Source organism: Odocoileus virginianus, chromosome 7 (genome assembly GCF_023699985.2).
Source record: "Odocoileus virginianus isolate 20LAN1187 ecotype Illinois chromosome 7, Ovbor_1.2, whole genome shotgun sequence".
Taxonomy (NCBI): Eukaryota; Metazoa; Chordata; class Mammalia; order Artiodactyla; family Cervidae; genus Odocoileus; species Odocoileus virginianus.
Genome location: NC_069680.1, coordinates 60,547,184 through 60,564,220, shown reverse-complemented (window position 1 = coordinate 60,564,220; position 17,037 = coordinate 60,547,184). Strand labels below are relative to the sequence as shown.

General features: G+C 48.8%; 1 protein-coding gene across 2 annotated transcripts in view; it reads right to left on the bottom strand.

The window, feature by feature from the left end:
- ADAMTS14 (ADAM metallopeptidase with thrombospondin type 1 motif 14) overlaps positions 1-17,037 on the bottom strand; it is a 94,034-nt gene that overhangs the window by 56,272 nt on the left and 20,725 nt on the right. For both annotated transcript variants that reach the window (XM_070470771.1, XM_070470772.1), the window contains exons 3-4: positions 11,002-11,158; positions 5,423-5,613 (exon numbers count right to left, since the gene is read on the bottom strand). In XM_070470771.1, the coding sequence (XP_070326872.1) occupies positions 5,423-5,613; positions 11,002-11,158 (348 nt within the window). The remainder of the gene's footprint in view (positions 1-5,422; positions 5,614-11,001; positions 11,159-17,037) is intronic.

Below are 17,037 nucleotides of genomic sequence, written 5' to 3'. Positions count from 1 at the left end.
CAGGGTCCCACTCCTGGCCTGGGTGGGGACCCACTCAGAACTCAGAGTTGGTATAAATATTATTTTAAGCTGAAGACACTTGAGATTCAACAGATGCAGAAATAAAGCATCTCAGAAATTCCCGGGAGGGAGATGGGAGGGAGTTTCAAAAGGGAGGGGATATATGTATAACTATGGCTAATTCATGATGAGGTTTGACACAAAACAACAAAACTCTGTAAAGCAATTATTCTTCAATAAAAAAATAAATTTTATATATATATATGTATAAAGAAATTCCCTCCTTTGACAAAGCAGTAACTCCCGAGAAAATGAGCTACTATAAATCCTCTCTCCAGGGGAATTTCATGGCCATTAAAACAAAAAAAGACCACTTACACCTGAATAAACATGTATCATCATAAACTTTCTTATTTCCTACTTGTTCTCCTAAAGTCCACTTGTCTTTCCTAAAGAAACCTATCTGCCCTTCCCATGGAGCCTCTTCTCCCCTCTCTTTCCTTTATTAAGTTAAGCATCAGTTCAGTTCAGTCGCTCAGTTGGGTCTGACTCTTTGCAACCCCATGGACTGCAGCACACCAGGCTGCCCTGTTCAACACCAACTCCCGGACCTTGCTCAAACTCATGTTCATTGAGTCAGTGATGCCATCCAACCATATCATCCTCTGCTGTCCCCTTCTCCTCCCGCCTTCAATCTTTCCCAGCATTAGGGTCTTTTCAAATGAGTCAGTTCTTTGCCAAAGTGTTGTTGGCCAAAGTATTGGAGTTTCAGCTTCAGCATCAGTCCTTCCAATGAATATTCAGAACTGATTTCCCTTAGGATTGACTGGTTGGATCTCCTTCCAAATTGGGAAAGGAGTACCTCAAGGCTGTATATTGTCACCCTGCTTCTTTAACTTCTATGCAGAGTACACCATGCAAAATGCCAGGCTAGATGAAGCACAAGCTGGAATCGAGATTGTTGAGATAAATATCAATAACCTCAGATATGCAGATGACACCACCCTTATGGCAGAAAGTGAAGAAGAACTAAAGAGACTCTTGATGAAAGTGAAGGAGAGTGAAAAAGTTAGCTTAAAACTCAACATTCAGAAACGAAGATCATGGCATCTGGTCCCATCACTTCATGGCAAATAGATGGGGAAATAATGGAAACAGTGACAGACTTTATTTTGGGGGGCTCCAAAAATCACTGCAGATGGTGACTGCAGCCCTGAAATTAAAAGATGTTTGCTCCTTGGAAGAAAAGCTATGACAAGCCTAGACAGCATATTAAAAAGCAGAGACATTACTTTGCCGACAAAAGTCCATCTACTCAAAGCTATGGTTTTTCCAGTAGTCATGTATGGATGTGAGAGTTGGACTGCAAAGAAAGTTGAGTGCCAAAGAATTGATGCTTTTGAACTGTGGTGTTGGAGAAGACTCTTGAGAGTCCCTTGAACTGCAAGGAGATCCAATCAGTCTATCCTAAAGGAAATCAGTCCTGAATATTCACTGGAAGGACCGATGCTGAAGCTGAAACTCCAATACTTTGGCCACCAACACTTTGGCAAAGAACTGACTCATTTGAAAAGATCCTGATGCTGGGAATGATTGAAGGTGGGAGGAGAAGGGGATGACAGAGGATGGGATGGTTGAATGGCATCACTGACTCAATGGGTATGGGTTTGAGCAAGCTCTGGGAGCTGGTAATGGACAGGGAAGCCTGGTGTGCTGCAGTCCATGGGGTCACAAAGAGTCAGACATGACTGAGTGACTGAACTGAACTGAAAATCTTTGACATGACACCTGTTTTTATTTTTGTATGAAAGTCATGATTTTGCTTTTTTTCTGAAAATTATCTTTTAGCAAACTCTGGGGCTGCGAATACAGCCCATTCATACTCCTGGGGTCTTCAGGATCCAGGACAGAGGGTCCTAACACTGAGGGCTTCCTAAGCGCTCCCCTGGCCCCTTCCCCACTCCCTCCCCCCAACTCCTGTTCTCCACCTGCTGGCCCCAGGGGCCAACTTGGCTCTCTGACTAATGGGATTAGTATTCAGCTGTGTGGTCTTAGGTCAGACTAGCAATTTATAGAGTCTGGGTGGGTGGTCAAGTGCTCCAGTGAGGTGGGTGTGTTCATATACATAGTTACCCTCCCTCTCTTTCTCAAATGGCACAAGTGGTAGCCTTTGCTCTCTGCTTTGCAAACCACACAGGCTGTGTGTAAGAGTGTTATTCGCTCAGTCATGTCCAACTTTTTGCAGCCCTATGAACTGTAGCTGCCAGGCTCCTCAGTCCATGGGATTCTCCAGGTGAGAATACTGGAGAGCTACCCATTTCCTTCTCCAGGGAATCCAGGGATCGAATCCCAGTCCCCAGGGATAACAGGACTAGTATTCAAACAAAGAAGTGGCAAGGGGCAGGCTTCCTGGCACTCCTCCCCTCCCTGGGGCTCCTGTAATTGGAGCTGATCTCTACCCTTGCCCTTTTCTTAGCAGTGGCATTGCAGACAGAAGTATACTGTTTCCCCCTTTTCCCATGCTGGCTCCCTGCTTCTCCCATAGACACCATTCACTTCTACATTTACTGATCACCTATCAGGTGTTGGACTAATTACCCATGCTGTGTGCTCTGGGGGTTCAAAAAAAGTCTAAGTCAAAGTTCTCACCCTCAAGGACTCCACCTTCAGAGACTTAGACCAAGAACTACACACACTCACAAAGACAATACAGCTATAAGAACGCGGCACACACTGCTTGAATACTCCCTGAGTGCCCAGGTGTGCTAAAGACTTTATACACAGTCAACCCAAGAGCAGACAATATTATGAAAAATGGAGGCTTTCAGGGATTAAATATTATTATAACAGACACCGATTGGGGTGCCTGGTGAGCTCAGAACAATTTCTTCAGGGCCCATGCCTGTGTCCAGTCCCTCTTGTCCTTTGGGAAACTCTGTCTCCTCCTCCAACATATAGTGATTGGCCCAAAGAGTGGTCGTGTGACTCAAATTTCAGAGTCCTGCTCCAGGAACTTTCGCCTGAGAACTCAAGGGGAAACTTCTTTTGTCTCTGGTCAGGGAGCTATAGCAGTAAGAATCAGCCTCACTGAAAAGATCCTCAACATTGCTAACTATTAGAGAAAAGCAAATCAAAAGTACAGTGAGGTACTACCTCACACATCATTAAAAAGTCAGCAAATGACAAATGCTGGGAAGGGTATGGAGAAAAGGAAACCCTTCTACACTGTTGGTAGGAGTGTAAGTTGGTGCAGCCACTGTGGAGAACAGTAGGGAGGTCGCTCAGAAAACTAAAAACAGAATTACCATGTGATCCAGCAATCCCACTCCTAGGCCTATATCCAGACAAAACTATCAATATAATTCAAAAAGATACATACACCTCTATGTTCATAGCAGCACTATTCACAAGAGCCAAGACATGGAAACAAACTAAATATTCATCAACAGATGAAGGGATACAGATAATGTGATAAATATGTAGAATGGAATATTACTCAGCCATAAAAAGAAAGAATGCCTTTGCAGCAACATGCAACTAGAGATTACCATACTAAGAAAGAGAAAGACAAATATCGTATGATATCACTTATATATGGAATGTAAAATATGATACTGATTCATATGTAGAATGTAAAATATGACACAAACAAAGCTATCTATGAAACAGAAAGAGAATCACAGACATAGAGAACAGACTAGGGGTTGCCAAAGGGTAAAGTTGAGGGCGAGATGGAGTGGGAGGTCAGGGGTAACAGATGTAAGCGTTCATATACAGGATGGACAAACAACGAGGCCTACAGTAGAGCACAGAGAACTATATTCAATATCCTATGATAAACCATAATGGAAAAGAATATTTAAAAAATAATGTGTGTGTGTGTATATATATATGTATAATTGAATCACTTTGCCATACAATAGAAATTAACACAACATTGCAAATTAACCACAATTTTTAAAAATTGGAGGAAAAAAAGTCAGCTTCATAATGCTCGTAGGCAGAATCTGTCTTTTTGAGAAGTTGATCAAGAGAATTAGAATGTCAGACAAAGAAGAGGACTTGAAGAGTCCATGTAGGCCTCTAGTACCAATTACGCTTAAAACTGTTCCATCCTGTTCTCCCACAACCTGGCCCATATGTTTAGACCTGTTTTCCTTAGTCTAGTTCGAGTTTGTTTTGCATCATTTGTAAGTTACAGAGTCGTAAGGATACAGGTCCCTTGCCGAGGTCACACAGCTAACAAGGGGCTGGCCGCGTGCCCTCCCAGCAGCTACCTCACCTCCCATGTGGCTGGATTATGGACAGCAGACAGCACACGCAGCATCATGCTATTTTATTTTGCTATAAATGTTGCCGGAGGATTGGCATGACCGTGGGGTTGACACTTCTGCTCATCAAATGGTCCATTCCCAGAAATGTGTTATCACTCCCCTCATGAAAGTCACATTATCATCAATGTCCACCGTTGGCCCCACTTGCACCTAGACTGGTCCCCTCTTCCCAGAGCCACAGCCACATGTACTTCCGACAAAGGCCTCTTGTCAGAAGAGAACCCGTGCAGAGCCCACCTCTGATGTTTTCCCCCTCCCTTCCTTTCTGGTCTCCCTCATCTCTGCACCTTTAGATCAGAGCTGCCCATCTGTAGCCCAGAAGCCAAATGTGACATGTAGATAGGTTTCATTCAGCATTCACAGCATTTTTATTTTAGCATTTTAAAAATTAGGAGTTTCACTTAGATATCACAATTTAAATTTTCCATATAAAAAGTTAAAAAAAAAACTATCTGCATTTCTGACTTTAAAAAACAAAACAAAACTGGCCTATCCATGACAAGAGCCCTGCATCTCTGCATGAGCACCTCTGGCAACAACTGAGCAGGAACCACTCACTGTGGACAGTGCATGGCCTCTCTGCTTCACCTGTCTCAAAATTTACCCAGAACCCTCATTTTCCCTGCCTGCCTGATCTCTGTGAACACCCAGGGCCACACACTGGGAGGCTGGGGTCTCTGCTACCACATCGACAGCCCAGTGGCCAGTCTCTCCAGCCTAGGATTGGGCATTTTCCCCAGATGATGAATCTCAGGGAAATCCCTTGAACTCTAAGACAAGTGGGACCCTTGGCCTCACCTGACCCAGGCTCTGAATATGTCCAAGCCCAGAAACCACTGACCACAAGCTCCAGTTTGCCTGTAGGTACCTCAGCACAGTCACATGCAGCTGACACCAGGCCAAGGCCCAGGATGGACACCAGGCCAGCTCAGGCTCATCTTAACATGGAAACCATTCAGCTGGATGCGGGAGCAGGCAGTGACTTCCCTGAGCCCACCCGGAAAACCAGCGCCACCAAACCATCAGACCAGGGCCAGTGGCCCCCACCCCAGCCCCGGCACCCAGCCCCGGGCCTTGGGCATACTCACGATATTCATGAGGGTGAGGACGTAGTTCTGCACGTGCTCCTTGCCGTGGAAGCGCACCACCGAATCGTCCACCACCAGCAGCACCTCGATGCTATAGCTGCCCGGCGTGGCGTGTCGCCGCTTCCGCTCTGCTTCTCCTAGCCGGTCCCCCACCAGGCCCAGCAGGTTGGGAAGGTCGCCCAGGCCAAAAGCTGGAACCAGGACGGGAAGAGACGGAGGTTCAAATCCACGTGAGGAACTGTCACCATGATGCCACCCGCTGAGCGACCCCTGCCTCTGACAGCATGAAGGTTTGTGCCAGGCCAGGTAATGGGTGGGTGGGTATAAGCCCTCCCCCTGACGTGAGGATGTGGCAAATCTCTGAGGCAGTGAGGAGCGGAGAGGTGAGAACTGGCCCGGGCTCCAGTTCCCGCTCAGTTCTATCTCCCTGTCACGTCCCTGCCCAAGCCCCTCCACCTCTCTGCGCTCCCCTCCCCTCCTGTGACATGGGAAGGAATAATCCTTGATCTCCTGCCAGACATGCTTGCTGTAAAAATCAAAGATGGCAGTGCGTAGAAACATCATAATACAGGAAAAAATGTTTTGTGATATTACCATGGCCTATGGAGGGCATTTTAGGGACCCCTGGAGGATGCCTCATGCCCCTCAAATCCCTCTCAGTCATTGCCAGCAACTCCAAATTTCCCCATCACAGCTTTGACCTTTTAGCTAAGGTTATTTATTTAACCAGCATTTATTAACTTGTATGACATAATCTAGGAGCTTTCAAACCTTTTCTGTAAAGGATCAGATAGTAAACATTTTAGGGTTTGTGGTTCATTTGATCCGTCTCAGCTCTTCAATTTGACTACTGAAATATAAAAGCAGCTACAGACAATATACAAACAAATGAGTGTCTCTGGGTTTCAATAAAACTTCATTTACAAACACAAGTGGTAGGCCTCCTTTAGCTCATGAACCTTAGTTGGCTGACTCCTAATTGAATCCAATCCAATCCTTAAAGACAACTCTGTCAGATTATTGACTCCATTATACAAGTAAACAAGCTAAGGTTCAAAGTAGCATGCCCAGGTCTGTCTGAATCAAAAGGTCATGCTTTGAAACATATGGCTATTTAGAAAGGTAACATCTCAAGCAGTTATCTGTCATTTACACCATAGCCCGAATAAGGACTGGAGCAACATTTGTTGGGGCAGTGGAGTGAGGAGTACATGAGGACAGCATAGGGGAAGCTTTGGAAGCAGGATAGGAGGTAAGGGTCTCTCAAAAAAGCTGCAAATGTCTTAATGACTTTCCTGCCATCCCACCCTGAGGCTCTGATTCTTGTGCACTGATTTCTAAGAATATTCATTTATCCACAGTTATTTGAAAACCCCTCTGCCTGCAAGATGGGGCTGAGGCTGTAAAGATGCCACCACTACAGCACAGCACATATCCAGAGGTGCGGCTACGGAAGGGGCCCCATACTTACTAGCAGGATGGACGGTGGTGGGTGATGAAGGTAGGACCCTGTCCTTGAGCTCCCCCGCCTAGTGCAGGTGACAGATAAGAAACTGGGTAGTAACAATAGAGGACCATCAGGCACCAGACAGTAGGGCTGACTAGGGCAGGCTTCCACACCGAGACCCAAACCAGGATTGGGGAGCTGGGGGAGGCTTCTGGAGGAGGGCACACCTGAGCCTGAGCCTGAGCCGGCCGGCCAGAGAGAGAGCAGGAGACCTGCTGCAGCATGGGGACCAGAGGGTTCCGGGAAGAGGGAGATGCAACTGCAGGACCCATTGTGAGTGCAGGTAAGGAGCTACAGTCCACAGTGTGGTAGCCCTCCGGGATGACTCGATGGGCACCCAAGTTCTGCTTCTAAGCCTCCATGCACATGGGTACTCCAGGGACTGAAGGTTGAGTGTGGAGCAAAAGGAAATCACAGTGCTCAGCTGTTTCTATTTTCCCTTTGGTTAGTGGCACTGCCATGCAAAGGAATCTGCCATGCCCTAGATGTTTAAGAGTTGGGGAACGTATAGCCACTGTGCCTAGAGGAAAGAGCAGAAATGGGCAGCTGGCCCTCTGAGCAATGCGCAGGCTGGTGAGCAGGGCTTGGGCCAGTGTCCGCCCTCACTGCCCCTCAGGCCAGTGCCTCTCTGTTTGCAGGTGACACTGCACCAGAGCTCCTGGGGGCCCTGCTATCTGAGCCCAACACTGAGCGCAGCAGCCCAGAGACAAATTCCTGGGGGAGAGGGGAAGAGACCCCCAGGATGGGAGGAGGAAGGTCAAAGGCTCTCTCCACGGAGTGAGCTGAATCATAATAGCCACTCCCAACACACGAGCAGTGCCTGGAGGTTTCAGCACTGCAAAGGAAAAGGGGAACTCAACTCCTCACAGCTCTCTTTGCCAGGTCTGTCAAAGACAGGCTCAGAGAGGTCACCTGACGCATCTCAGGTCACACAGCAAGTTCATGGCAAACATCCGGAAAGTAAACCCAGGCCTGCCCCTCCCCATTATCACACCCTAACAGGGCCCACCCAGATTTCTCTCTCAAAAAACCATGAGAGGCACTGGGGAGGGCCTGCTGACATCAGCCACAGACCTTGGAGATGATCCATTCACACCCTCTTCTATGTGTCTCTCATCCTTCAGGCCACATATAGGGAATTCTCAAAGCAGAAAGGGTGGGGGCAGCAAGTCACCAGAAACTTTCAATGAGCCCACCCAAGAAGCCTCAAGAAAATGTAAAATGGTGCAATTGTTTGGAAAACAGTTTGGCAGTTCCCCCAAAAGTTAAACACGGTATTACCATAGGACCTACATCTTTACAGCATCTTACGTATATACTGAAAACAATGGAAAACATATGTTTGCATGAAAATTTGTACATGAATGTTCACGGCAGCATTATCATAACAGCCACCAAGTGAAAACAACCCAAATGTCCACCAACAGATGAACAGATAGACAAAATGTAGTCTCTCTATGGGGTGGAATATTACTCTGCCATGAAAAGGAGTGAAGTACTAAGACACGCACCAGCAGGGATTGACCTTACTTACTCAGTGACAGAAAGCCAGTCACAAAAGGCTACAGACTGTACGATTCCATCTGTAGGGGATGTCCAAAAGAGACAAAGCTCTAGAGATGGAAGGTAGATTAGTGGTTGCCAGGGAGCTGAGAAGGGGAAAATGGGAGTGACAGCTGATTCATCGGTATGTGGTATTTTTACGGGAGTGATGGAAATGTTCTAGGGTTAGATAATGGTGATGGTGATCCCATTAATGTGGGATATAATTGTGATGGTGTTCACAATAATGGTGATCCCACAAAACTGTGAATATAGTTTTAAAAAAAACTGAATTGTATACATTAAAATGGATTTTCTCCCAATTAAAAAAAGGCAGCAACAGCAGCCTTAAGCCCCAGGCTGGCTGGCTGCCCTTGAGGAGATGAACTGTACTGGTGTTTGGTAGCCCCGAACTCCAGCCAAGGAGCCAGAATTCTGGCTACAGGCACACAAGCATCCAGGTTCCAGTGACCTAGATGGTGGGAAGGGGGCTACAGAGCAGGACTGTGGATTGAGGGAGGACAGGAAAACATTAGGAGCATGGGAACATCCAGGGCACAGCCTTCGAGGTCAAACCTTTCATCTTCACCAAGAATGTTAAGTGGAGACAGGCACACTCAAAAGAACTTCACATACCAGGCTCAGACCCACTGCTCACCTTAAAATAACAGAGTGAGTCACAGGTTTTCAAGAAAGTCCCCTGTCACCCTTGTCTTTCTAAGGAAGAACCTAGATGGGCCCAGGGCACAATGCTGCCCACAGGAGGCAGAGCCAGGCAACCCGACGAAGAGGAGACAGCAGCATTCAAGGTGTGAACCCCACCCGGACCTCATCACGCTGATGTCATCAGTCTCATCACGTGATGTCATCACGCTCATCAGTCGCTGAGCATGCTGGCCGGCTGTGGGGCTGCTTCCAGGCTCACAGCCCTGGAGCATGACTTCCCCAAGGTCTCTCTCAAAGGGAGGATTTGTGGTCTTTAGATTCAGAACTGGCCTCAGATAAAACAGAGCCCAAGGGAGACTCCATTCCGTCCAGCAGTGATGGAGATAACAGTGCGGGTCACCACCGAGCCCCTGAAACCTTGCCCAGCCACCCGAGGCTCCGCCCAACGCCCCCCATCATAACATAACTGTAGAGCCCTCCCCCATCATAACATACATGTGGCATCACTTAAGAGCAACACGGGGAGAGCAGCCGAGGCTTCAAAGGACGCACTGTACGTGGGGACAACTGGTTTCCAGGCATTCCTTCACGCTGGGCCCAACTCTGCCAGGGCCCAGGCAGGAGGGCATGTCACTCATGGCCAGATTCCACCAAGGAATGAGGGTGGAATCTACACACGTCCTCATGGCCAAAGGGGCTTTGAGACAAAGCTCAGTTGGACTATGAAGTTGGCACAGGCCCAGGACCAGCACACAACGCATTCACCACTTCACTGGCTCAACCATGGGTCCTGCGTACTGCTGGTGGGCAGGCCCCGGTGCTGCTCACTGGCTACATAGGGGCCCCTCTCAGAGACTCTCACCCCAACACGGCAGCAGTTAACTTAGAAACAAAGCCTTACCAAGCGCAACCATTCATCAAACACTTACCACGCACCAAGCTCCATGCTGGGAGTTCTATACACATTACAACATTTATAACATTATAACACATAAAACCTCAGCATTAGCAATGATCATCCCACTTTACAGATTAGAAAAACAGGTTCAGAGATGTTAAGTAACTTGCTTAAGGTCACATAGTAAACAATATTAGAGGTAGGCTATTTTTTTTTCACATTTAAGCTGTTTTTTTAAAAAAAAATTATTTATTAACTTATTTTTGGCTGCACTGGGTCTTTGTTGCTGCTCATGGACCTTCCTCTAGTTGCAGCAAGTGGGAGCTACTCTCTAGTTGTGGTGCACGGGCTTCTCATTGCAGTGGCTTCTCTTGTTGGAGAGCACAGACTCTAGGGTGTGCAGGCTTTAGCAGCTGGGGCACATGGGCTTAGTGCAATCTTCAAGGACCAACAATCGAATCCGTGACCCCTGCATTGGCAGGCAGATTCTCAATCGCTGGACCAGAGGGAAGTCCCTGGAGGTAGGATTTTTAAATGGTCTTTTGGACACAGAGCTGACTCTGGTGGCCTGACCCCAGGCAGTCTCCCTAAGAGTGCCCTAAGAACCTCCTTCCTGTGGTTTCCAGGGGTGGAGATGATTTCCAGGGGGAGAAGCTAACTGCAGTCATTCCACCTTCTGTCCTGGCAGAGGAACAGCCTTGCAAAGCAACGCTGAGCCACTCCGAGACTCAAGGACCACTGTTCAGGGGGCTCAAATTGCTCTTCTAGCCCCCACTCCAGCCTGCTGTGGTAGCCCCTAAAATGGAGGGCAATTTCCCTGCTGGTACAGTAGATCTATGTGGCCCAGACCCATTACACCAACGAGAAGACTGAGGCCAGGAGTTGAAAAGCCCAGGCCAGAAGTTACCTGAAAACATCCCTGCGATGTGGAGGGAAGTAGACCTGGCACCCCCGACCACAGCCTACCTTCATTGTGAAGGTCCCCGAGGGGCTCTGTCCATGGCTGCCTGACAACTTCCCGCCGGTACACCACATGCTTCCTCCCGCCGGCCTCCGTCTCCTGCTGCCCGCGCTCAAAGGGCTCGATGAAGTAGTCGGTGCTGTCCGTACGGATGAGGCCGGCCTGAACCAGGGATGCAGCAAGCAGGGGGGAAGCGGGAGAGAGCAGAGATGTGAACACACAGCAGAACAGGTGTGTGTGTGTGCAAGTGAGTGTGACCACACAAGAGCAGGCTCTTCCTCTAGAGGCTTGGGGGCCCTCAGATGCCAGCAGGGAAGTGGGAGGAGGGTGTTAGGCTGCCAAGCAAAGGCCCGCATGCCCATCACAAGCAGAGCAGAGCCACTTTTCTTTTTCTTTGATTTATTTCTAATTGAAGGATAATTGCCTTATAATATTGTGCTGATTTCTGCCATACATCAACATGAATCAGCCATAGGTATACACATGTCCCCTCCCTCTTGAACCTCCGGCCCACCTCTCTCCCCATTTCACCCCTCGAGGTTGTCACAGAGCCCTGGCTTGAGTTCCCTGAGTCATAGAGCAAATTTCCACTGGCTATCTATTTTACATATGGTAGTGTAGATGTTTCCACGCTATATTACTCTCTCCATTCGTCCCACTCTCTCCTCCCCCCCTCCCTCCCTCCCACCGTGTCCATAACAGATCCACTTTTACTGTGCTGTGCACTCATGGGGTTCCATGTAACATTTCCTCTAAACAAAGGTGCATCCATGCTAAGTCGCTTCAGTCATGTCCAACTCTTTGCAACCCCATGGACTGTAGCCTGCCAGGCTCCTCTGCCCATGGGATTCTCCAGGCAAGAATACTGGAGTGGGTTGCCATGCCCTCTTCCAGAGGATCTTCCCGACCCAGGGATTGAACCTGCATCTCTTATGTCTCCTGCATTGGCAGGCAGATTCTTTACCATCAGTGCCACCTGGGAAGCCCCCCTAAGGTGGGCACTGGACCCCAATTCCAGCAAAGAGTGCTGTTATTTCAGATTTAAAGCATGTGTGTGTGCAGCTCATGTTTGCTGACACTAAACGAGCGAGGACAGTGCCCCAGGAGCATGTGCTTGATGTTTTAATCTGATTTTTCACCTGCATCAAAACAGTCCCCTAAAAATATCAAGTGCTGGCTTTGGAAATTAAAAAAAATAAAAATATAACCTTGGCCAAGGCCAGCCAACATGTTATTAGGTCCCAAACGAAGGCAATATTCACAGGGGTAAATGAAACATATAACGAAATGTGTGTGAATACATATGTAGCTATACAGTCTCCCGCCCCCACGCACACGTCAGCTCTATAAAGCAGTGAGGGACACCCACCACGGTGCCTGGAAAATAGGAGGCAATCCTTAATAAATACTTACTTGTTGAATTCCTTCACTCATTCAACAAACACCTATGGAGTGCCTACTACATACCAGCCCTGTGCCAGACACTGGGAACGCAGCTGTGAACACAAAACAGGGAATGAAGGAAACCATTTTTATGAATCTATTGGGCCTTCCTGTTTGAATAGGAGCTGCCTCTTTTTAAAGCAGTCATTACTTTACGCAACTAAATTCCACCCGTTTTCCCACCTCAGCCTGTTTTGAGCTTGCTTCTTAGGGAACTCCCTTCAAGGCTTCCTGCACACATAACCTCAAACCTCCCAGAGCAGCCCATCTTCCTCCTGTCCTTCCCAGCTATGTCTCTTCATCAAACTGCCAACACCATTTTGGATCAAAACCAAGAGAGCTGCCTTCCACACCAATCAGGAGGCCAAAAAATGTTCTAAAAAATTAGCAGCATTACCGGAGTAAGTCTGGAGCTCCTCAAGGTAACCATTTTATCAAGAGACACTCAACTGTCTGCAAAAGCTCCAGTCTGCTTATTAAAATGTCAACATCAAACTCTATATTAAGCAGGTGTCCTTTCTTTTAAAGTGCTCTCTCTTTTTAACTTCTGTGCCTGCCACGTGCCCAGGGCAGCGAAAAACAGATGATGAGACCAGCCTTTGGCTATGAGCTGTTCATCATCTGGACGGAGGAGACCACAGAGAAGCAGAAGATGGCCAAACTGCTGGGCCTGGTGCTCTGGCAGGTGTCCCTGATGGACAGGGACCCACCAGGCTCATGGTTGCAAGGGGCAGAGAGTCAGCTTGCACCCTCTTGGACCAAAGGGGAGCATGTAGGTCGCTGGACAAACCATGGCAGGTGCAGGGGCTGGAAATGAGGGGCCCAATGCCTTGGCTCTGTCTGCACCCTCCTCACGGCTCCTCTGCATCAGCTTCACTCCCCCAGACAAGGTATGTTCTCACAGGTACATCTCTGCTCTGATCCCAGAGACAAGAAGGCTTTCCTTGCATAGTCCCATCTGGTACAGCCCAGGAGACCTGTGGTCAGTCTGGCCTGATTCACACAGTCACCCTGGGATTGGTAGTTCTTGCTTGATCCCCATGGCCAGAGGGAGGGTAATTACTATGGTGAGAGAAGGAGAAACTGATGGGATGGCAAAAGAAACCCACATGAGCTGGAAAGGACACAGCAGGTAAGGGTCCTGGATGCAGATGTAGGAGCAGGAACAGCCATGTGGGGTTGGGGAGGCATCCAGGCTCATGGGCAGAGGCTACGCCAAACCTGCACAGGAAGTGTGTTAGTCAATCGGTCGTGTCTGACTCCATGCGACCCCATGGACAGTAGCCTGCCCAGCTCCTCTGTCCATGAATTCTCCAGGCAAGAATACTGGACTGGGTAGCCATTCCTTCTCCAAGGGATCTTCCCGACCCAGAGATCAAACCCGGGTCTCCTGCACTGCAGGTGGACTCTTTGCCATCTGAGCCACCAGGGAAGCCCTGCATAAGTGATGGCCAAGTCGAAGAGCCTCTGCCACTGCACAGGCCCTGAAGGAAGCCAGTCTCCCAGGGTGCACAGGGCGGCAGGGCCCAGGGCTTTCCACCCAAAGCTCTGCAGCTCAGCTGCCAAGAGAGACTCTCCACCACCCATCCATCCCATCCCACCTTCTGTACGCCCGTCTAGTCCCCAAGGCCAGTGCTCCCACCCCACTGAACCCCCCTGGACCAGGCAAAGCAAGAGACCCTTAAAGCAGAAGTCAGATGACCTGTGCTTCATCCAGGCCAAACTCACACAAAGCCAGGCTCACCAAGGGTTGCAGCTGCTCTCTCTCTGCCCATCATATCCCTCCTCTAGCAGAGAAGAGTTCTCTAGACCAGGGGGCAGAAGACTCCATTCAGCGATCCCCCCACACACACACACTGGGTCACTTCACTGTAGCCTCCCCTATTCTGGAACTTGGTTACCCCACTGCCCCAGAGGATTCTTCAGAATCTGGCATGCCCTGTGCCTCACCACCCACTGAATCACCATGGCCACCAGACCTCAGGGCCTCCCATGAGGGTTGCAGGGTACAGAAAGATGCGCACAGAATGGGCTGGGCTATAAGGCACTCCCTTCCGGCTCATGTCCCCCATTCAAGATCACCATGTCTGCCCCAGTCTCAGGTCTCAATATCCTAGTCAGGGGACCTCTGATATTTTCCTGGATGCCTCTAGTGACAGAGAGTTCCCCCTCTCAAGATGTAACCTGTTCTCTGCAGGGACACTCTTACTGTCTTACTGAGCTGAACATACTTCCCTGCATTCTGCCCTTTGTGAAGTCTTATTACCATTGCTAGTAATAAGTTAGATAGCATCACTGACTCAACAGACATAAATCTGAGCAAACTCCGGGAGACAGTGAGGGACAGAGGAGCCTGGTGCACTATGGTCCATGGGGTCGCAAAGAGTCGGACACAACTTATTGAATGAATAACAACACTAAGAGTGTCTGCCACTCACATTTACACATCTTAATTCATCTTTACAACAACCCTATGAGGTAGGCACTGATATTAGACCCATCTCATGGATGAGGAAACAGAGTCACTCATCGAGTCAGGGACCGCACTAGAGCAGAGCTCAGCTCCATGTGGATCTTCATCACTAGGCTCCATTACCTCAAGCCATCCCGGGGCTCGCTCCTGACCTGGGGCCCATTTGGAGCAAGGAGACGTTCCTCTCATAGTCCCATCTGCAAGTCCCTGATTCTGACCTTGCAGAGCAAGCAGGTTGTTCCCTTCCCACCTCTGGGCAAAAACACTCGATGGAAACCAGTCCACCTTCTACCACTGCCGTGAGGATGAGCAAAAGCTTCAGCATTCAGCTCTAAAGGGAGCCAACCCCGCCCACTGCCCAAGTGACTGCTCCCCTGAAAGGACTCCCACCTCACACACCAGCTCTGCTCCACCATACAAGGAAGCCTGGGATTCCTGGGACTAGCCTAGCTCCCCCACACATCCTCAGGCCTCTCCCCAGGGAACAGCTAGAAGAACCCCTATTTTCCCACCACAGTGAACTGTTTAGGGAGAAGACCCAAGGCCCTGACATGCAGCCTGGAAAATAAGCCTCAAATCTCTTTGTAACTGAGGATCTCACCAGCCCTCCCTGGCACTGAAGGCAGACCTCCCTAGTGATCATCTTCATGTATTTTGGGCCTCATGCCCAGGTCTTGACAGGCAATCCCAATCCAAGTCTGGGCTCTCTCTTAGTATCTAAGACCCTCCTCCTGGAGAAGGGATGGGAAGGCAGGCCCAGCCACCAGATCAGGAGGCAGCCTGGGCTGGTCCCTTCCCAAGACCCTCGGTTTCCCTGTCTGCACCAGGAGAGGTTTGGCCCATGCTCCCCTTCAGCACCGCCCTGGCCAGGAAACCAGGCACCACTCAGGGCAGACAGACTGGCAACAGGAGCTTTCCGGCTCTCCCCCTCCTCTCCAAATTACTCCTGTCTCTCAATTTATAAGATGTTTATACTTCTGAAAAGTGGTAGCTAATTTTAAGACACTAAAATCAAATCAAATTTCTGTATAAGAAATCAAGAAAGAGGGAGAAAATAAATCCTGGTAAAATGGAAAATAAATGTCAGCTGTATCTGTTTTCACCCATAATTTATTCTTCTGGAAACAGTAAGCAGGAAATATATACTGGAAAGACTTCATGCGATAAAAACAACAACAACAAATAGCTGATTCTATCCAATTGGGCCACACATTGTACAGGCCCTCAGGCAATTTCTCCAAATAGAAACCCACCAGTGGGCAGGCCTGGCCCCCCTCTGCCCTGGTCTAGACCCTTTAACATGGCTGTTGCTGAGGGCCCTTTCCTGAAAGGTGCATGGCCGATGGAGGGGCCGGTTTGAATTTTCTAATATGGCTGTGACATTGTTTTTGATTGCAAAGGTGACACCTGCTGCTACAGTCTTCATCCAGAGGCCTTCAGGTCATGTTAACTGACTGTGGTTTTCCAGCCCAGTTTCCCCTCAGGAAAAAACCCAAGTCCAAAGCGTAATTCCAGGTCACCTGAAGAAGACAGGTGATGCTTGGGTAGGTGACTACTGTGGGTCATAAATGAGTTCACTCGGTTACCAGCAGCTATCTATCATTAGGGTGAGGTCCCAAATATTTTAGCACATAATTGAAGTCACATTATTTTGAAATTAGTATGTACATGTTAGAATAACATGTTCATTCTAAAATTGCACATACTTGCATGTAAACTGGGAGGGGAGGGTACAATGAGCTAACAGACAGATCTCAAGGAAGGCCACAAAAAGAGATCCCCAAGGGATGCCTTGGACAAGGGCAAGGGTCCATCTGTGCTGAGTCAGGTGCAGAGACAGTGAGCAAGGGTCAGCTTGGGTCCAGGCAGGGCCAGTGACTTGGCTCTGAGAGGACAGCTGCAGGTCCTCTGGGAAAAGGGAATCCTGAGGTCCCTTGCTTTCACCCTCAGATTGGCTAACTTGTGTCAAATGCCCAGAAAGAGGACCCATTTCAAGATGGAGTAGTGGACCAGTCTCCCCTTCCTTCTCCTTCCAAAGCCAGTCTCTGTGGGGCCTCCCCAGAAGAGAATCAAGCAGTGCAGGCCACCCCCAACCCAAGCATCCTGCCACCTCCCTGAGAGTGTG